The 21850-nt window shown below is 41.8% G+C and overlaps 1 protein-coding gene across 2 annotated transcripts in view; it reads left to right on the plus strand.

The window, feature by feature from the left end:
* Positions 1-21850, plus strand: part of LOC115153219 (phosphatidylinositol 3,4,5-trisphosphate 3-phosphatase and dual-specificity protein phosphatase PTEN) — a 31856-nt gene continuing 10006 nt past the window's right edge. Inside the window, exons 1-8 of one of the 2 annotated variants that reach the window (XM_029698428.1) lie at positions 1-1009; positions 17514-17598; positions 17827-17871; positions 17970-18013; positions 18135-18373; positions 18607-18748; positions 20571-20639; positions 21127-21293. In XM_029698428.1, the coding sequence (XP_029554288.1) occupies positions 931-1009; positions 17514-17598; positions 17827-17871; positions 17970-18013; positions 18135-18373; positions 18607-18748; positions 20571-20639; positions 21127-21293 (870 nt within the window). In that variant the 5' untranslated portion in view covers positions 1-930. The remainder of the gene's footprint in view (positions 1010-17513; positions 17599-17826; positions 17872-17969; positions 18014-18134; positions 18374-18606; positions 18749-20570; positions 20640-21126; positions 21294-21850) is intronic. The other variant, XM_029698429.1, reaches the window with a different exon arrangement.

Genomic DNA, 21850 nt, shown 5'->3' on the forward strand with positions numbered 1-21850 from the left:
CGCTGCCAACAAAAGAACTAGCTAGCCGACTACAAAAAACGTCAGTCGGAAAAACGTACACTGTAAATCTTCTGCAAGGAAACAGCTATTCTAAGAATTCACATGTATTTATTTGATAGAGACTTTTTTATTTCTAGATCTATATATTTGCGGCGGTAGGATATATATATTTTAAACCTCTACATATTTTTTTTTCCTCCGTTGGAAGCCATGATGGAAGCTTGACAGAAACGCAAAAAGAAGATGCTTCCCGGGACATATGTCAAACGAGTCTGTGCAAATATTTGGTCTTTGTATAGCTATTATACATGCACGTTGGAGCCGGACACTTTTTCGCGTGTATTTTGGCAATCCATCGGCGAAGATGTTGATTCGCTAGGAGGTTTTTGGATTTTTTAAAAAGTGGGTAGCTATTGCAGCTCGCTAGATGGCTAGCTAAGTCTGAGTGGATACGGTAACTAATTACTACTGGGCTTTCCAAGGGCCGGTAGTCTTCAAATTCGAGCGAGCGCCGGAGAGTTATCTCCTCGCTGGTCGGTCAATCACGGCGGCTTCGGTAGATCAAGAGATTCGGACCGTCTTATACCTTATGGTTAGGCGGGAGGATAATTGTATGTGTTTTTCAAGGGGGAGTTGCAAGACAAATTCCATTATTGGGAAAGTTTGGCCTGCGCGGAAGAGCAGAGCAAGGCCCGTCTCTATGATCCAGAGAAAAAGCCATTCTAGCTAGCTAACGCGTTAATCCTACTCACGACGACGACCACTGTTGGCTTGTCTCACTGCGAGGAAGGAGCTGCAAAATCAAAGAGCAAAGGGCGATCGTGAAGCAAAGCCATTGCAAACCGAAGCAAAAGCAACGGCAACTAGCTAACTTTTCATAATTTGAAACCCACAGACTCCTGTCACTAGCCAGCAAGCTAGTTAGCTACAATGGCTGCGATAATAAAAGAAATGGTCAGCCGGAACAAAAGGAGATACCAGGAGGATGGGTTCGACTTGGACTTAACGTGTATCCTTTTCTTAAATAACTAACGTTATCATACATTTTATCATACAGTAAACTAGCCACGTTAGTATACCTACTGTTGTCAATGGAATATCGTTGATTGCTAACTAACGTTAAGGTAGCTAGCTGGCTAATGTTTGCTAATTTATTGATACGACAGAATAGAAAGCATGTTTGAAAGGTGGTGTGGAGCTGTCAAATGTCATGATGTTAAGTTACTACACATCTTTATAGGGTTAATGTTCCCACACAGCCATATATCCATGTTACAGCACTTGTTTACATTAGACAGACGGACATAGCCTAGGCGGTCACCTTTTCTAATTTAGCTAGCTATGTTAGCTATCTAGTGTGCAAGATAAACTGGGAAGGAAGTGTATTTCCTCAACTGGAGGCACACGTAGTGTATGGATCTGTGCAACACTTATTGTAGCAGTTTTGAATTTTTTTATTTCACGCACACATGAAAGATAAGGGGCATATCAGCGTCTTTCGAAAGCTTTTTAGAAAGCGATGATTATTGATTCATCTAAACGTTAAAACAGTGTCGGAATTGTAGTTCCCATGGAGCCAACCGTGGGCGAATGTAACCGCAGAAAACCCTACATACAGAGAAGGGTTTTCAAGAGCTTGGTTCCGATTAGCAGCCAGTCAATATTACACAACTTTATTGGTTACAAATAGTCCATCTCAAGACATGACTACTTTGCCATTAGGTAGCTACTGTAGCTTGCTAAAGTAAAACGTGGCTTCTTATTTGACAGTGCAGGGAAGATGGTTGGCTGCGTTATTCATGTTTTCTTATCTAGCTATGAGGCATCCAACTAACTAGCGCACCTAGCTATTGATCAGCTAATCAATAACACATAGAGGCTGCATTTACACAGGCAGCCCAATTTTGATATTTTGTCCAATTATGGGCAATGGGTCAGGTTTTGGCTAGTGTGTAAATGCAGCCTGACAGTTCTGGCACTATGGCCCAGAGGCCAATTTTATCATGGATTTAATTATTGCGCATGTTGGGAAGCAATCTATTGAATGTTTAAGACCGTGCAATGCACCTTTCAAATGTCCTGCTATCCGGATTGAAAGAAACAAAATATGGTGTCATGAATTGGTCAATCTTGTGCCATGTGCTGCTAGTTGTCAAATGTGATCTAAATTAGGGTAATGGTAATGTATCCTTGGTTAGAAAATATTTGAAGAACACTAGTGAATTCCAAAAGGGCCTCAATGCAGTTATCTTTATGCAAATGTTATAATTGAAAAGATCTTTAGGAAATTAACCCAACCCAACCCCCTCCAAAAGACACACCTACATATACAGGTTTTGGAGAGTTGCGGGGGGCTGTGTGTGGGGGGGGGTTAAGTGCCTTGCTCAAGGGCACAACAGTAGGCAATGACATCTAGGATTTGATACTAGCAAACCTCCGGTTGCAAGCTCACTTCACAAAAGATCCAGTCGGACCCGGAATCCAATAGGCAACATCCCGGTTGCTGGCTCACCTCTAACCGCTAAGCTACCTGCCACCCCACATTCACACTAATCATTTCTAGAGGTTAACTTCAGAACATGCGCATATATACTGTCAAGTGAAGTTTGTGATTTAGGCCTATATCCATTTTGTTAACCCATAGGATGGTAGTCCCTTGCAGCACATCTCAAACCTGGCCCTGATATTGAAGACCAGTTCAAGCGAGTGCACTGAACGGGTGTGTGCTTGGAATCTGCTCAGTATGGTAAAATACCTTGGCAGAGGAAAATGCTGGAGCAACGACTGAAGACTGTCTTACAAGCTGACATCAAAGGTCAAGTTGTGACATCTCCTACCTGGCTTTTTTAATTTTAATGTGTTTTGACACTTGAGTTCATGTTGGAAATCAGAAGGGGAGACAGGCAAATGGGGGTGAGACGGTGGGAAGGGAGGACACAGATTGAACTCTGGTCAAACGACTGAAGTATTGCATTAATTTCATAGTTTTCTCTGTTGACATGGATAATGTGCACAATGTTTATTTGGAGAATTTTGTGCAATTTAATATTTGCAATGCAATGGTGATGCCTTTCAGAACAACTTACGCTGGACAAAAGTATAAATGCAACATGTGAAGTGTTAGATGTTTCATGAGCTGAAATAAAAGGTCCCAGAAATGTTCCATATGCACAAAAGGCTTATTTCTCTAAAATGTTGTGCACAAATTTTTTACATCTCTGTTAGTGAGCATTTCTCCTTTGCCAAGATAATCCACCCACGTGACAGGTGTGGCATATCAAGAAGCTAATTAAACAACATGATCATTATACAGGTGCACCTTGTCCTGGGGACAATAAAAGGCCACTAAAATGTGCAGTTTTGTCACACAACACAATGCCACAGATGTGTCAAGTTTTGTGGGAGTGTGCAATTGCCATGCCGGCTGCAGGAATGTCCACCAAAGCTGTTGCCAGAGAATGTTCATTTCTCTACCGTAAGCCATATCAGACATCGTTTTAGAGAATTTGGCGGTGTATCCAACCCGTCTCACAACCACAGACCACGTGTATGGCATGTATTTGCTGATATCAACGTTGTGATGTGGTATGTGGTTATGGTATGGGCAGGCATAAGCTACAGACAATGAACAGATTTGCATTTTATTGATGGCAACATGAATGCACAGAGATACCGTGACGAGATCCTGAGGCCAATTGCCATGCCATTCATCTGCCGCCATCACCTTATGTTTCAGCATGATAATGCATGGCTCTGTCGCAAGAATCTGTACAGAATTCCTGGAAGCTGAAAATGTCCCAGTTCCTCCATGGCCTGCATATTTACCAGACAGGTCACCCATTGAGCAAGTTTGGGATGCTCTGGATGAACATGTACAACACCGTGTTCGTGTTCCCACCAATATCCAGCAACTTCGCACAGTCATTGAAGAGTGGGACAACATTCCACCGGCCACAATCAACAGCATGATGAACTCTATGCAAAGGAGATGTGTTGTGCTGCATGAGGCAAATGGTTGTCACACCAGACACTGACTTGTTTTCTGATCTATCCCCTACTTTTTTTTTTTTAGGTATTTGTGCCCAACAGATACCTGTATCTCTATTCCTAGTCACATGAAATCCATGAATTAGGGCCTAATGAAAATATTTAAATTGACTGATTTCCTTATGAACTGTAACTCAGTAAAATCTTTGAGATTGTTTCATGTTGCGTTTTATACACTGCTCAAAAAATAAAGGGAACACTAAAATAACACATCCTAGATCTGAATGAATGAAATAATCTTATTAAATACTTTTTTCTTTACATAGTCGAATGTGCTGACAACAAAATCACACAAAAATAATCAATGGAAATCCAATTTATCAACCCATGGAGGTCTGGATTTGGAGTCACACTCAAAATTAAAGTGGAAAACCAGACTACAGGCTGATCCAACATTGATGTAATGTCCTTAAAACAAGTCAAAATGAGGCTCAGTAGTGTGTGTGGCCTCCACATGCCTGTATGACCTCCCTACAACGCCTGGGCATGCTCCTGATGAGGTGGCGGATGGTCTCCTGAGGGATCTCCTCCCAGACCTGGACTAAAGCATCCGCCAACTCCTGGACAGTCTGTGGTGCAACGTGGCGTTGGTGGATGGAGCGTGACATGATGTCCCAGATGTGCTCAATTGGATTCAGGTCTGGGGAACGGGCGGGCCAGTCCATAGCATCAATGCCTTCCTCTTGCAGGAACTGCTGACACACTCCAGCCACATGAGGTCTAGCATTGTCTTGCATTAGGAGGAACCCAGGGCCAACTGCACCAGCATATGGTCTCACAAGGCATCTGAGGATCTCATCTCGGTACCTAATGGCAGTCAGGCTACCTCTGGCGAGCACATGAAGGGCTGTGCGGCCCCCCAAAGAAATGCCACCCCACACCATGACTGACCCACCGCCAAACCGGTCATGCTGGAGGATGTTGCAGACAGCAGAACGTTTTCCACGGCGTCTCCAGACTCTGTCACGTCTGTCACATGTGCTCAGTGTGAACCTGCTTTCATCTGTGAAGAGCACAGGGCGCCAGTGGCGAATTTGCCAATCTTGGTGTTCTCTGGTAAATGCCAAACGTCCTGCACGGTGTTGGGCTGTAAGCACAACCCCCACCTGTGGACGTCGGGCCCTCATACCACCCTCATGGAGTCTGTTTCTGACCGTTTGAGCAGACACATGCACATTTGTGGCCTGCTGGAGGTCATTTTGCAGGGCTCTGGCAGTGCTCCTCCTGCTCCTCCTAGCACAAAGGCGGAGGTAGCGGTCCTGCTGCTGGATTGTTGCCCTCCTACGGCCTCCTCCACGTCTCCTGATGTACTGGTCTGTCTCCTGGTAGCTCTCCATGCTCTGGACACTACGCTGACAAACACAGCAAACCTTGCCACAGCTCGCATTGATGTGCCGTCCTGGATGAGCTGCACTACCTGAGCCACTTGTGTGGGTTGTAGACTCCGTCTCATGCTACCACTAGAGTGAAAGCACCGGCAGCATTCAAAGTGACCAAAACATCAGCCAGGAAGCATAGGAACTGAGAAGTGGTCTGTGGTCCCCACCTGCAGAACCACTCCTTTATTGGGGGTGTCTTGCTAATTGCCTATTATTTCCACCTGTTGTCTATTCCATTTGCACAACAGCATGTGCAATTTATTGTCAATCAGTGTTGCTTCCTAAGTGGACAGTTTTATTTCACAGAAGTGTGATTGACTTGGAGTTACATTGTGTTGTTTAAGTGTTCCCTTTATTTTTTTAAGCAGTGTAGTATTAAAATGTAAAGAGACCATGTTGCTGTAACATTTTATCGGTTTTGGCATGATGTCTTAAAGCAATATAGGCGTTTTGCAGTTATGTAATGCAGAATAAGAGTTCTGGGAACAATCCTTAAAGCAGCAGTGATCTTGTATCAGCAATGCTGTCTGCGCGGGCTCCTCTCTAACCCACCACCTTTCCATTTTCCATTGCACCCTTTCTTTCCTGCATTCTCTTCTCTTAACCACCCTAATACTTCCCATATCATTTGCTCTCTTTCCCGCTCCTCTCTTTTCCACGCTCTCCCCATCTACTCTCACTCTTTTTCTGGTGCTTCCAGCTGTGGAGTTGGCTAGAGTAGGGCCCTATAAAATTCAACAATATTCAATATGTATTGTAGGTAATTAACTAAATGTATTGACCTTATTAGAAAATGAATTAATTTGCTTTATCATAAGACATTAAAAAAATGCATCAGTGATTTGTATTTTCCTGCAAAGTTTTGAAACTGCACAGAATGTGTGCGCATGTCTACACTTTGTGTAGCCGTTAACGATGATGCTAATGATATCGGTCTTCTGGTAAACATGCAAAGGCTTTCCAAAAAACTTTCTCAATTAAATGTAGCCTATACCTACCTGGCAGAATGATATCATGATTTTTTGCATCAATACAGTGTCCATTTGTTTTGAAAACTCTGCAGTCACATGAGTACAACAGAAAAATTGCTAACCAAACAACGGTCTCTTGCTGGTTGGCGAAAAACTAAAACGTAATCCGACAGAAATTAAAAGAGATTTTATAGGGCCCTACTAGAGCAGAGCTGAGGCAAGACCGCTGAAAACGCCAGAGCGTTTCCGTCTGAGGTTCCGCATGTGAGTTTCGTCGCAGCTGCGGAACGCCATGCCCCCTGCTCCCTGGGATGTAACTACCCTGGGAGCTTTTTAAACACTTAGTCAGAGTGCAATGATTTTGCCCATAGGACCCGAGACTTAGGTTGTAACCCCGGACATTATATCCGGGGTGTGAAAGGAAGGCCGGAAAAATTGTTAGGCTTAGGTGGCTGGAGTCTAACAGAATGGCTACACAGACTGAGTTGATCCTTGTATGTTATTTACATTTTTGGCCTGTCTCTAGGCTCACTCACAGGACTCTACACACTTCAACACACACAATATGTACACACATTGATACTGACACACACATATTTAGCAGATGTTATTGCGGGTGGAGTGAAATGCTTGTGTTCCTAGCTCCAACAGTGCAGTAGTGTCTAACAATTCGCAACAATACAATCATCCAGAAGGCGAGGTCAGGACAGGTGCATCAAAGCTGGGAGCGAGAGACTGAAAAACAGCTTCTATCTCAAGGCCATCAGACTGTTAACCTGTTGGGGATAGGGGGCAGTATTTGCACGGCCGGATAAAAAAACGTACCTGATTTAACCTCTCTAGGGTCGGCGGGACGAAATCGTCCCACCTACGTAACAGCCAGTGGAATCCTGTGGCGCATTATTTAAATACCTTAGAAATGCTATTACTTCAATTTCTCAAACATATGACTATTTCACAGCATTTTAAAGACAAGACTCTCGTTAATCTAACCACACTGTCCGATTTCAAAAAGGCTTTACAACGAAAGCAAAACATTAGATTATGTCAGCAGAGTACCCAGCCAGAAATAATCAGACACCCATTTTTCAAGCTAGCATATAATGTCACAAAAAACAAAACCACAGCTAAATGCAGCACTAACCTTTGATGATCTTCATCAGATGACACCCCTAGGACATTATGTTATACAATACATGCATGTCTGTTCAATCAAGTTCATATTTATATCAAAAAACAGCTTTTTACATTAGCATGTGACGTTCAGAACTAGCATACCCCCCGCAAACTTCCGGTGAATTTACTAAATTACTCACGATAAACGTTCACAAAAAACATAATTATTTTAAGAATTATAGATACAGAACTCCTCTATGCACTCGCTATGTCCGATTTTAAAATAGCTTTTTGGTGAAAGCACATTTTGCAATATTCTAAGTAGATAGCCCGGCATCATAGGGCTAGCTATTTAGACACGCACCAAGTTTAGCCCTCACCAAAGTTTGATTTACTATAAGAAAAATGTTATTACCTTTGCTGTCCTTCGTCAGACTGCACTCCCAGGACTTCTACTTCAATAACAAATGATGGTTTGGTTCAAAATAATCCATAGTTATGTTCAAATATCCTCTGTTTTGTTCGTGCGTTCAATACACTATCCGAAGGGTGACGCGTTTCGTGACAAAAAAAATCTAAATATTCCATTACCGTACCTCGAAGCATGTCAACCGCTGTTTACAATCCATTTTTATGCGATTTTTCTTGTAAAAAAATCCGATAATATTCCGACCAGGAAACCCTGTTTTAGTTCAAAGACGAAAAAATAAAAACATGGTGTCGCCTCGTGCATGCGCCTCAGTCTCATTGTTCTCTGATCGACCATTATCCAAATGCGCTAGTGTTTTTCAGCCAGGACCTGCAAAGACATCATTCACCGGTTTGCCGCCTTCTGAGAGCCTATGGGAGCCGTAGGAAGTGTCACGTTACAGCAGAGATCCTCAGTTTTCAATAAAGAGAGTGTAGAAGCCCAAGAAATGGTCAGACAGGCCACTTCCTGTAAGGAATCTTCTCAGGTTTTTGCCTGCCATATGAGTTCTGTTATACTCACAGACACCATTCAAACAGTTTTAGAAACTTTAGGGTGTTTTCTATCCAAAGCCAATAATTATATGCATATTCTAGTTTCTGGGCAGTAGTAATAACCAGATTAAACCGGGTACGTTTTTTATCCGGCCGTGCAAATACTGCCCCCTACCCTAGAGAGGTTAGTACTTGCGTACTATTGTTCATACAGATGAACATGGTACCTTCAGGCGTTTGGAAATTGCTCCCAAGGATGAACCAGACTTGTGGAGGTCTACAATTGGAGTTCTTGGCTGGTTTCTTTTGATTTTCCCATGATGTCAAGCAAAGAGGCACTGCGTTTGAAGGTAGGCCTTGAAATACATCCACAGATACACCTCCAATTGACTCAAATTATGTCAATTAGCCTATCAGAAGCTTCTAAAGCCATGACTTCATTTTCTGGAATTTTCTAAGCTGTTTAAAGGCACAGTCAACTTAGTGTATGTAAACTTCTGACCCACTGGAATTGTGATACAGTGAATTATAATTGAAATAATCTGTCTGTAAACAATTGTTGGAAAAATTACTTGTGTCATGCACAAAGTAGATGTCCTAACCAACTTGGCAAAACTATAGTTTGTTTACAAGAAATTTGTGAAATTAAAACACGTTTTAATGACTCCAACGTAAGTGTATGTTAACTTCCGACTCCAACTGTTCATGGTTATGACATTTTTAATCCAGATACAGATATGTTTCAATAGTTTAAAAGCTAAAATCCTTATTTGGTGAAACTGCCACAAACTGCCGTTTGTGATATTACAACAGAGGTTACTGCAAACAACAAAAAGTATTTATTTTAACATTTAACATTTAAGTCATTTAGCAGACGCTCTTATCCAGAGCGACTTAGAAATGTTAAAAAATGTACATCATTGAACGCGCAATAGAACAGCAGAATATGTACTGCAACCACTCTGCCTGACGTTCTTTGGCTCTGTTTCATCAACAAAACAAAAATGACAGTTGCACTCAAGGAGTGTGTTGGTTTAGCAGTACTCCAGACACATTTTCCCCCTGGTGGCACTGTAGCCCATGACATTTTCAGTTGGTAGCACCAGCCTGTTTATTTGGTCGCACCAAAATTGTTGCGACATCACAAAATGGAAAAAAGCCATCATCTTATAAAGACATTCACAGTGCTACTGAGATGGTATGATTCAAGAAAATGTTTAATCTAAACCAGTGATTGTCATGATTCTTGGGGTTACAATTACCATATTTTTGCTATATTTTACTTTGAAAATAGGGCTCCAGAATGCAGTTGTCTTTTATTCAATAGCTTTGCTTATATATTTTGCGTGTACGCTACAAATAGGCTATCACATAGGCTAATTCATTTCTGGCCAATTCACCATGTGAGGAAGTGGAAACAAAAATGTTAGCTAGATCGCTAAATATAATATGCTGCTAGTTAGATTGGTTAATCTAATAGTAAATGTAATGTCCTAAAAACCTTGCAGCATGCCTAATCATGTCTGTATTGGCCTATGCATTCACCGCAAATGGCACTTTCTAGGGCTTGGCGGTATACTGTATTTTACGATATACTGGTATTGATGGAGGGACCGGTTTGGGTTTTACTTGACCTATAACGGTATTTGAATGTTTGGTTTGTTAAATGTGATATGACGTGTGTAAGGTCCATTTTTATCATTTGCTCTGCTACTTGAGTCATCGCTCTCCGCTCTCTCTCTCCATGTTGCTTTCCACACAGACCTAGACCCCGCCTGTGTCACTGAAGGAGCACATTTGTTGTTGCTTGACCACAAGACACTTGCTTTCAGTCTGCATGGTCAATGCAGCATATGCAACAATGTTGATGACAATGATGCTATTTCCACTTTGCGTCTTAATATAAATCCACAAGTGTTATATAATTACACTTCATTTGTATTTGTTTACATCTGCAAACAACTAGTTTATTTTCTTAGCAAGTTGTGGCTAAATCGTGTTAGCGGCTAATGCTAATTCCTAGTTATCTGGCTAGCTAGCTAATAAATGTACTGTCAGAGCAAACGTAGCTAGCTATACAACCTGATACCAGTGATGGTGTAAGCCTAAATCAGCATCTTTTGTGCAATAGTATCTTCTAAACCATAGAGGATTAGGCGAAGCACGAATGTTACCAACATGAAGTAGCTAAGAGAGAACATTTTAATGTAGCCAAATATTATAGGGTCCCCTAGGAAATACTGACCAATACTTTGGTTCCTACACTGTCACAATAACGCCTCCCTTGCATTTTCACTCTCTTCAAAGTGCCCACTATTATATTCTAACTATGGAATTATAATAATCAATCTATTTCCATGATTCCAACATTTCACCCAAGTGTTTTCAAATCAAAGTTTATTTGTCACGTGTGCCGAATACAACAGGTGTAGACCCTACAGTGAAATGCTTACTTACAACCCCTAACCAACAGTGCAATTTTTAAGTAAAAAAATAAGTATTAGGTAAACAATAGATAAAAAAACTGTAAAATGACAGTGAAAATAACAGTAGCGAGGCTATATACAGGTGGTATCGGTATAGAGTCAATGTGCGGGGGCACCGGTTAGTCGGGCTAATTGAGGTAATATGTACATGTAGGTATAGTTAAATTGACTCTGCGTAGATGATAAACAGAGAGTAGCAGCAGTGTAAAAGAGGGGTTGGCGGGACACAATGAAAATAGTCCGGGTAGCCAATGTGCGGGGCCACCGGTTAGTCAGCCTAATTAAGGTAATATGTACATGAATGTATAGTTAAATTGACTATGCATAGATGATAAACAGAGAGTAGCAAGTCAAATTGCAATTGCAACAGTTGGTTAAAAATAAGGCCTAGATTTATTGCCAATATCGTGCAGCTCTACGTGGCTGTGTGGAAATTATCTCAAATTAGTGCAGAAAGTGATGAAAATTATTATTTTTGGTTTAAGTTTTGTATTGAACAGTATAAAACAATCAGAATGGAGAAAGACCCCTAGGGTCACGCTCCGCTCTGTATAGGCTACCAGATACTTAGATTAAAAACAGTGCTCAAACGGTCAATAATGAGAGTTGGGAAATACATTTAATACCTTAAAAATTATGCAATTTCATTTTGAAAAGGTAGCAGTCAGTACTTGGGCCGGTAACGGTGACCATATTACCGGCAGTCAGGAGTAATGACCACAGTCAAATTCCATGAATGAGTCATGGTAACTATGCTTCTCCAAAACTGTGCTCTGATGCCTCTGATGGTCGTAGTAGCCTACCAAACTTGCTAATGGCCGGTACTCTGCACTCACTCTGACATCAATGCTAATAGAATCGCAAATCAAACACTTCGTGAGAGCCCTGGCATTCAGAGTTTGAGCGGAGTAGGATCAGCTGTTGCACAGCAAATGCCAGCTCCTCATAGCTGATTGATGCATGGAATAAAATGTGTTCCTGTTGCGCAATATTTCTATAGGCTATGCAATTGCATGAGAAAACAGTGTTTTGATGGCCTCTATTAAAAATAGGATCCCATCAGCTTTCTATAGGCTAGGGCCACTATTTCTGAACTTTCTATATATTAAGTACATTGCTTCGCTTTACAACAAGAGTAGCCCACCTGGCTGGCATGAAAATGAACCGTGGGAAAAGCATCCTCCATTCGCTATTCAAGTGCATTACAGCTGACATGTCTTTTTTTACCCTGCCCCTGTTCCGACAGGTGCATGCCAATGGCCCATTCTAAATTAAAGCTAATTTCTCAAGCAGTGTATTCAGACCCCTTGGCTGTTTCTACATTTTGTTACATTTTAAAATAAGGCTATAATGTATGTGTGTATGTATGTATGTGTGTGTATATATATTAAATAAATAAATCCTCATCAATCTACACACAATACCCTAAAATGACAAAGCAAAAACAGGTTTTGTTTTATAAAAAATGTAAAACTGAAATATCAAATTTGCATAAGTATTCAGACCCTTTACTCAGGACTTTGTTGAAGCACCTTTGGCAGCGATTACAGGCTTGAGTGTTCTTGGGTTTGACGCTACAGGCTTTGCACACCTGTATTTGGGGAGTTTCTCCCATTCTCTGCAGATCCTCTCAATCTCTCAGGTTGGATGGAGAGCGTCGCTGCACAGCTATTTTCAGGTCTCTAGAGATGTTCGATCGGGTTCAAGTCCGGGCTCTGTCTGGGCCACTGAAGGACTTTCAGAGACTTGTCCCGAAGCCACTCCTGTGTTGTCTTGGATGTGACTTAGGGTCTTTGTCCTGTAGGAAGGTGATCCTTTGCCCCAGTCTGAGAACCTGCTCCTGCTCTCTGTACTTTGTTCTGTTAATCTTTCCCTTGATCCTGACTAGTCTCTCAGTCCCTGCCACTGAAATACATCCCCACAGCATTATGCTGCCACCACCATGCTTCACCGTAGGGATGGTGTTGGCCAGGTGATGAGCGGTGCCTGGTTTCCTCCAGAGTGACCATGAAGATGCAGTATTCTATATTAAATCTTGTCTTTACATATGACCTACTAATATACTGTATGTGTGGAATTATTTTTGATTTAGAAATGGCCCACAAAAAAGTAATCCATAGCCTGCACTTGAATAGCGAATGGAGGTAACGTGCAGTTACTTTTTATTTTATATACAGTGCCTTGCAAAAGTCTTCACCCCCCTTGGCATTTTTCCCATTTTGTGGCATTACAACCTGTAATATAAATTGATTTTTATTTGGATTTCATGTAATGGACATACACAAAATAGTCCAAATTGGTGTAGTGAAATTAAAAAAATAACTTGTTTCAAAAAAATCTAAAACCGAAAGTGGTGCGTGCATATGTATTCACCACCTTTGCTATGAAGCCGCTAAATAATATCAGGTGCAACCAATTACCTTCAGAAGTCACATAATTTGTTAGATTGCACACAGGTGGACTTTATTTAAGTGTCACATGATCTCAGTTTATGTTCTGAAAGGCCCCATAGTGGCACCATGAAGACTAATGAGCTCTCCAAACAGGTCAGAAACAAAGTTGTGGAGAAGTACAGATCAGGGTTAGGTTATTAAAAAAAATATTAGAAACTTTGAACATCCCACGGAGCACAATTTTAAATCCATTATTAAAAAATGGAAAGAATATGGCACCACAACAAACCTGCCAAGAGAGGGCTGCCCACCAAAACTCACGGACCAGGCAAGGAGGGCATTAATCAGAAGAGACCAAAGATAACCCTGAAGGAGCTGCAAAGCTCCACAGCGGAGATTGGAGTATCTGTCCATAGGACCACTTTAAGCCATATACTCCACAGAACTGGGCTTTACAGAAGAGTGGCCAGAAGAAAGCGATTGCTTAATCTTGTCTCATCGCTGGGAACTCCCCAACGGGCTCGGGAGAGGTGAAGGTTGAGTTATGCGTCCTCCGAAACAGTTTTATTTTACCTTTATTTAACTAGGCAAGTTAGTTAAGAACAAATTCTTATTTTCAATGAAGGCTTAGGAAGAGTGGGGTAAACTGCCTTGTTCAGGGGCAGAATGACAGATTTTTACCTTGTCGGGGGATTCGATCTTGCAACCTTTCGGTTACAAGTCCAATGCTCTAACCACTTGGCTACCTGCCTCCCGCCTAACCAGTAGGCTACATGACCCGCCTAACCGTGCTCCTTAACACCCGCCAGCTTAACCTTGAAGCCAGCTGCACCAATATGTCGGAGGAAACACTGTTCGACTGGGGTCAGCCTTCAGGCACCCGGCCCGCCGCAACGAGTCGCTAGAGTGCAATGAGCAAAGTAAAGCACCACCGGCCTAACCCGAACGACGCTGGGTCAATTGTGCGCCGTCCTATGCGATTCCCGTCCACGGCCGGTTGTGGCACAGCCTGGGGAATGAACCCGGGTCTGTGGTAACGCCTCCAGTGCCTTACACCGCTGCGTCTCTCGGGATGCCCGCGCAGTTACTTTTTTTAAAGAATTTATCGATTTTTAATGTAGCGGCAGGAGAAAGCTGGGATCGGCTTTTATATATTAGGCAGTCAAACTGTTTTCACACACGATTGCACAATGAATATTTTATGAACTTCCAAATATTGTTTTACAAAGTAAAATAAGAGAGAAATAAGCTTTTGGCAAGAACGCTTTGGCCATCACCGGCGAGTGAGCTGTGTATCATTGGGTGAGTCAGTGAAACTGGAAAGTATTTTTAGGACAATAATTTCCTCCTCATATTGTAGCCTACAATGTGTCTCTGCACGCACACCTTGGCCTAGGCCATTGATGGATTTAAGACAAGGTCGTTTTTATTGAGTTCAGTGTCAAAGTACTCCGTCATTTATATCATTTGTGCTTTATTAAAAAAGATTCTGCTAGTCTCCAGTCATGTTAATTGCATGAAATGTGTTTATAAAAAGGACACATTTTTCCGGGATCCTAGGCTACTAAAAATGTGTGCAACTTCTTTAAGTGCCTCAATTCTACTGCTCAATGCCACTACGCAATTGCGATATTATAAGTTGTTTTTATTCTCTTTTTGTTGTCATGCGTTCTGGTCCCTCAGAGCTCCCCAGGTCGTCCCCCCCCCCCCCCAAATTAAGCACTGGTATTACTGTTTTTTTTACATATACTAAATAATACAGTAAATACGACTCAGAATATGTTCTTCTGAAATGGGCTACATTTTCTTCATATTATGCTTCTTTAGACCTGCTTAAAATAAATGATTTATTGTGATGGTGTACAAGCCACATCAAAGAAATCAAAATATATCTTATATTTGAGATTCTTCAAAGTAGCCACCCTTTGCCTTGATGACAGCTTTGCACACTCTTTGCATTCTCTCAACCAGCTTCATGAGGTAGTCATCTGGAATGCATTTCAATTAACAGTTGTGCATTAAAAGTTAATTTCTGGAATTTGGGCCAATCAGTTGTGTTGTTACAAGGTAGGGCTGGTAAACAGAATATAGCCCTATTTGGTAAAAGACCAGGTCCATGTGATGGCAAGACCAGCTCAAATAAAAAAGACATGAAGGTCAGTCAATCTGGAAAATATCAAGAAATGTGAAAGTTTATTCAAGTGCAGTTGCAAAAACCACCAAGCGCTATGATGAAACTGGCTCTCTTGAGGACCGCGAGAGGAAAGGAAGACCCAGAGTTTCTTCGGCTGCAGAGGATAAGTTCATTACCGTTACCAGCCTCACAAATTGCAGCCCAAATAAATGCTTCAGAGTTCAAGTAACAGACACATCTCAACATCAACTGTTCTGAGGAGATTGTGTGAATCAGGCCTTCATGGTCAAATGCTGCAAAGAAACCACTACTAAAGGACACCAATAAGAATAAGAGACTTGCTTGGGCCAAGAAACACGAGCAATGGACATTAGACTGGTGGAAATCTGTGCTTTGGTCTGATGAGTCCAAATTTGAGGTTTTTGGTTCCAACCGCTGTGTCTTTGTGAGACGCAGATTAGGTGAACGGATGATCTCCGCATGTGTGGTTCTCACAGTGAGCGTTGGGGTGCTTTGCTGGTGACACTGTCAGTGTTTTATTTATAATTCAAGGCAAATCATGGCTACCACAGCATTCTGCAGCGATACACCATCCCATCTGGTTTGCACTTAGTGGGACTATCACTTGTTTTTCAACAGGACAATTACCCAAAACACACCTCCAGTCTATGTAAGGGCTATTTGACCAAGAAGGAGAGTGGTGGATTGCTGCATCAAATGACCTGTCCTCCACAATCACCCGACCTCAACCCAGTTGAGATGGTTTGGGTTGAGTTGGACCGCAGAGTGAAGGAAAAGCAGCCAACAATTGCTCAGCATATGTGGGAACTCCCTCGACTGTTGGAAAACATTCCAGGTGAAGCTGGTTGAGAGTGCCAAGAGTGCAAAGCTGTCATCAAGTCAAAGGGTGGCTCTTTTGAAGAATGTAAATTATATTAAGATTTGTTTAACACTTTTTTGGTTACTACATGATTCCATATGTGTTATTTCATAGTTGAGGTCTTCAATATTATTCTAGAATGTAGAAAATTGTTTAAAAAATTAAGAATCTGTTGAATGAGTAGGTGTCAACTTTTGACTGGTACTGGTTGTGTGTGTGTGTGTGTGTGTGTGTGTGTGTGTGTACTCAACATGTAAAGTGTTGGTCCCATGTTTCATGAGCAGAAATAAAAGATCCAAGAAATGTTCCATATGCACAAAAAGCTTATTTCTCAATTTTGTGCACAAAATTGTTTACATCCCTGTTAGTGAGCTTTTCTCCTTTGCCTAGATAATCCATCCACCTGACGGGTGTGGCATATCAAGAAACTGATTTAACAGCATGAACATTACACAGGTGCACCTTGTGCTGGGGACAAAAGGCCACTCTAAAATGTGCAGTTTTGTCAAACACCACAATGCCACAGATGTCTCAAGTTGAGGGATCGTGCAATTGGCATGCTGATTGCAGGAATGTTCTCCAGAGCTGTTGCCAGAAAATGTAATGTTCATTTTTCTACCATAATCTGACTAAGTCATTTTATGGAATTTGGCAGTATGTCCAACTGGCCTCATAATCACAGACCACGTGTGACCACACCAGCCCAAGACCTCCACATCTGGCTTTTTCACTTGGGGGATCGTCTGAAACCAGCCACCCAGACAGTTGATGAAACTGAGGAGTATTTCTGTCTGTAATAAAGACCTTTTGTGGGGAAAAACTCTTGTTATTGGCTGGGCCTGGCTCCCCAGTGGGTGAGCATTGCTCTGAAGTGGATGGGCCCCTTTCCTTATGCCCTCCCAGGCCCACCCATGGCTCTGCTCCTTCCCAGTCATGTGAAATCCATAGATTAAGGCCTATTGAATTTATTTTAATAGACTGATTTCCTTCTATGAAGTGTAAATTGGTGAAATTGTTGCGTTTTATATTTTTGTTCTGTGTGTGTGTGTGTGTGTGTGTGTGTGTGTGTGTGTGTGTGTGTGTATATATATAGGATTTTCTTCTATGTATGTTTTATGTGTCCTTGACCCACTGGTGACCACAGATATCTATCCAAACATCATTGCTATGGGCTTTCCTGCAGAACGACTCGAAGGAGTGTACAGAAACAATATAGACGACGTTGTACGGTGAGTAATGGCCGCTCATGACCTCGTCTGGTGAGGAATCTGTAATGATTGCGTCTAGAATGTATTTTGTGACTAACATTAGACAAAACAATACAAGTTCATAAAGTATCCTGAGGTGTAGTGTCAAATATTTTGCGCCGTTGTCTATTTTGTAGCGTGTCATTACATGCATTACATTGTCAATTTCTGTAGTTGTATAATGTTCTGAATGTAACTGCGCCTCAACAGGTTTCTTGACTCAAAACATAAAAGCCATTATAAGATTTACAATCTGTAAGTATACCACAAAACGCTTACATGCTAATTTCAATGTTTTGTTTACAAATGAATTGCTCCTTCATGACCACTGACTGAAATCCTTCCCATTTCAGTTGTGTAGAACGACACTATGATGCTGCCAAATTTAACTGCAGAGGTACGCCATCAAAAACATCCCTGACACTTCACTGTCACCTATCACATTTAAGTTTTTAGAGCCAGGTGGCTGAAAGGGAACTTTGTGTATTTATTTCTATTTTTCTCTCTCCACCCTCCAGTTGCACAGTACCCCTTTGAAGACCACAATCCACCTCAGCTAGAACTCATCAAGCCATTCTGTGAAGATCTGGACCAGTGGCTGAGCGAGGATGACAATCATGTGGCGGCCATCCACTGCAAGGCAGGGAAGGGCCGCACTGGGGTGATGATCTGCGCCTACCTCCTGCACCGCAGCAAGTTCCAAGAGCCCCAGGAGGCCCTCGACTTCTATGGGGAAGTGCGGACAAGGGACAAGAAGGTCAGTGACTTGCCATGGTTGGAGACTACGCTAGTACTCAGTGCGTGAAATCTCATAAAAGCAGAATAGGTCTAGATCTTCTTTGTTTTGTCCTAGACCTGCCTTGATCTCAATACTTAATTTCCAAGACATATTTTATATTTTTTACAATCTGTATATCCAACTGTGTGGTAATTATTAAATGATGAGTTAATTCCCTAGCATTGACTGTTTTTTGTTGTTTTTCTTTTCAGGGAGTGACAATCCCGAGCCAACGGCGCTATGTGTACTACTACAGCCACCTGCTGAAGAACAAGCTGGACTACAAGCCAGTGGCTCTGCTCTTCCATAAAATGGTGTTTGAGACGCTGCCAATGTTCAGCGGAGGCACCTGCAGTGAGTCACTTTCATGTTTAACTTCACCTCTGACCCAGGGCGTAACTCTTTAAACGAATTGGCAGGCTCTGAGTGTGCATTCGGTCACCCACGTTAGTAGAGAGTCATTATATACTTTACATTGAAGCCAAGCTCTTGATCAGTTGCTTGTGCTCTTTAAGAAAGATGGTTAGTTATTAATGAGAGACAAAATAGATGACAATCTCTACTCTCAGCTGCATTCATCAAGGCTGGGTTTTACCTGCGTATCCGAATTGTATGTTATTTTCTGCAGTTCAGAGGATGAATGCAGTACATCTCAATTTGTTTCAAAATAACAAGTCACCAAGGACCTCTCACAGAGATTATTTTTTATCGTTTTTTTATTCTCAATACTTGCTCTTCTTGTAAAAGAACTGCATTTATTATTGATGTTCAAGGATTTTCAGAAACTGCACAAGTTTGTTCGCACAACTCCTAGCTCAAGTAGACAGATTTTCACCACCAATCTTTAGTCAAACAACTCAAATGATCTATCCTATGTCTTTCATCTAATTGAATATGTGCATTGCTATGCATGTGCAGCTACTGTATGTATTTTGCTTGGCTAAACTCTGTGAAACAATTATTTGAATATTTTTCCATTTTGGTCCTATTTCTGGTTTAATGTGCCTGAGTCACAGATCATCTTTCCTTTTGGTGTTTATCAATGCGTCACTTGTTTCCTCCTTGAGTTCTCTGTGATGTTCTCATCTAACACCTGAATGTGCTCAACTGCTCTGCACTCACCCTTCTCTTTCCCTCTAACACTCCCTAAAGAGGGCCCTATTCTGAGTTTGATGTTCCCTTTTTACGTAGACCTAGATAGTTACATCATGTTACTTGTTAGCACTCAATCTAAAGTGTCAGCTAAATGCTGAGGTGTATTGAGTGAGAAGCTAATTTGGAGAAAACTAGACTTTCAATGGGACTAGCATATAATACTAACATATAAGACATTTCTCATTGGTGAATGCACATTTTAGAAACAAACAGGCTAGATGCAGCCTTCTGCAATGGGGATTTGAGACGTTCTTGGACTATCTAACGTTAGTCTGAAGTTCCCACGTTTTTTTTCTTTCTGTGAATTATTAATGTACCGCACCATGTGTCCTGTGTCTTGTTGACTAGTTTTGAGTGATCTCCATTTGAATGCCAAGTATGTTGTTTCTAGATGTGTGGCTGCGTATGTACATAATTGATAATCTAGCATATACAGGTAACTGCCAAAATAAAATAAACTCCAATATAAAGTGTCTTCTCAATACGGCGTTGGGCCACCACGAGCCAGAACAGCCTCGATACATCTTGGCATAGATTCTACAAGTGTTTGGAACTTTATTGGAGTGATGCTACATCTTTCTTCCACGAGAAATTCCATAATTTGATGTTTTGTTGGTGGAAAACTCAGGTGCGGCTCCAGAATCTCCCATAAGTGTTCAATTGGGTTGAGATCTGTTGACTGAGATGGCCAGGACATGGTTTACATAGTTTTCATGCTCATCAAACTATTCAGTGACCACTCGTGCCCTGTGGATGGTGGAATTGTCATTCTATGGAGGTATAGCCATGGTAACCAAAATAATGGCCTGCCCAGCATTTTTATACATGACTCAGGAACCACACCTGTGTGGAAGCACCTGCTTTCAATATACTTTGTATCCCTCATTTACTGAAGTGTTTCCCTTATTTTGGCAGTTGCCTATATATTTACTGATAGAAGTGTTCCTGCTGTGTTCTGAAGGCCCAGCAAAGTGCCAGCCCAGCCAGGCTGTGTGTTAATCTCCTTCTTTCTCTCTGTAAGGGGACAGTACCATTAAAAACAGGAGCGAGCCGATCCCTCTGGGTTTCAAGAAAGGGAATTGGCATTGGGGTAAATGAGCCTTTCATCCATTTTGATGTACTTCCCTCATATACTGTTCATCTGGACCCAGTCCCAACAAGAACTAGGTAGATGCTCTTCTAGTGAAGGCTAGAAGAAGGTGTAGTGTTAAGACATTGCAGTGTGGCGGCATATAAAGACCAACCAACCACCCTACTCCCTTTATGAGTAGTTTAAAACTCTCACAAATGTAATGCAGTCCGTTTGTTATTGACGGAATCGCAACAGTCATCAGAATAGGGTCCCATGGCTTTGGTTTTGGTTCTTTTTGGGTGTTATTTGTGGTCTGGTTCTTTCCCTCACTCCTTTATGGGATTACACTGTTTTCAAGAACTCACAACTAGGGTTTTCTTTAACTGTCCAACTGTTCTTTAATGTGGACATGGCAGCAACTCCAAGAAACTAACATTTGTATACGGTCTTGTTCTTTCTCTACCTCTGTTACCCTTTTGTCTCTGAAACACTCACGCCTCTCTAGATCCTCAGTTTGTGGTGTATCAACTTAAAGTCAAGATCCACACGTCCAACCCGGCTCACACACGGAGGGAAGAAAAGCACATGCTATTTGAGTTTCCCCAACCGCTGCCCGTGTGTGGAGACATCAAAGTGGAGTTCTTTCACAAGCAAAACAAAATGATGAAGAAGGTTGGTTTGTTCCACCCATCACATGAGTGTCCCTAGTTTCCCCCTGGATTTCCTTGGCTTCAGCCGTTTTCAATTGCTGTTTTTTCAATGAATTGTGGTTAATAGAGATGAGCATTTTAAATGATTTCACTATTTTAATAATATTTCATATTTTTACCGATATGCGCAGAGTCGAAATACATGTTTTAAAGAAAGTATACATATTTTTTAATCCCGCGACTCGAGAGAGCCGGTGCTCTGCTTGTATCAGCGGGAGGGGCGGGTGTGTGTGACAGACTGTGTGGCACAGAGTGAGAGAGAAAGTAGCTAAACCGACTCGCGCTACTTAGACAAACTTGTTGCTGGCATAGGTTATCTATCATACTATCTGGTAGGGCCTGTCTTGAAGTTAGCTAGTTACAATAGCCTGCTAAGTTAGCCAGCTAGCTAGCTAAAGAGGCAAGGCTAATTGAGGCTTATTTCCCTGTTCTCCCCATACTTGTCTACAACATATGAAACAACAGCCTACCCAGGGGTTAAAGTTCCCCATAACTGCTACGGATTTCCATCATATGGAT

Source organism: Salmo trutta, chromosome 18 (genome assembly GCF_901001165.1).
Source record: "Salmo trutta chromosome 18, fSalTru1.1, whole genome shotgun sequence".
NCBI lineage: Eukaryota > Metazoa > Chordata > Actinopteri > Salmoniformes > Salmonidae > Salmo > Salmo trutta.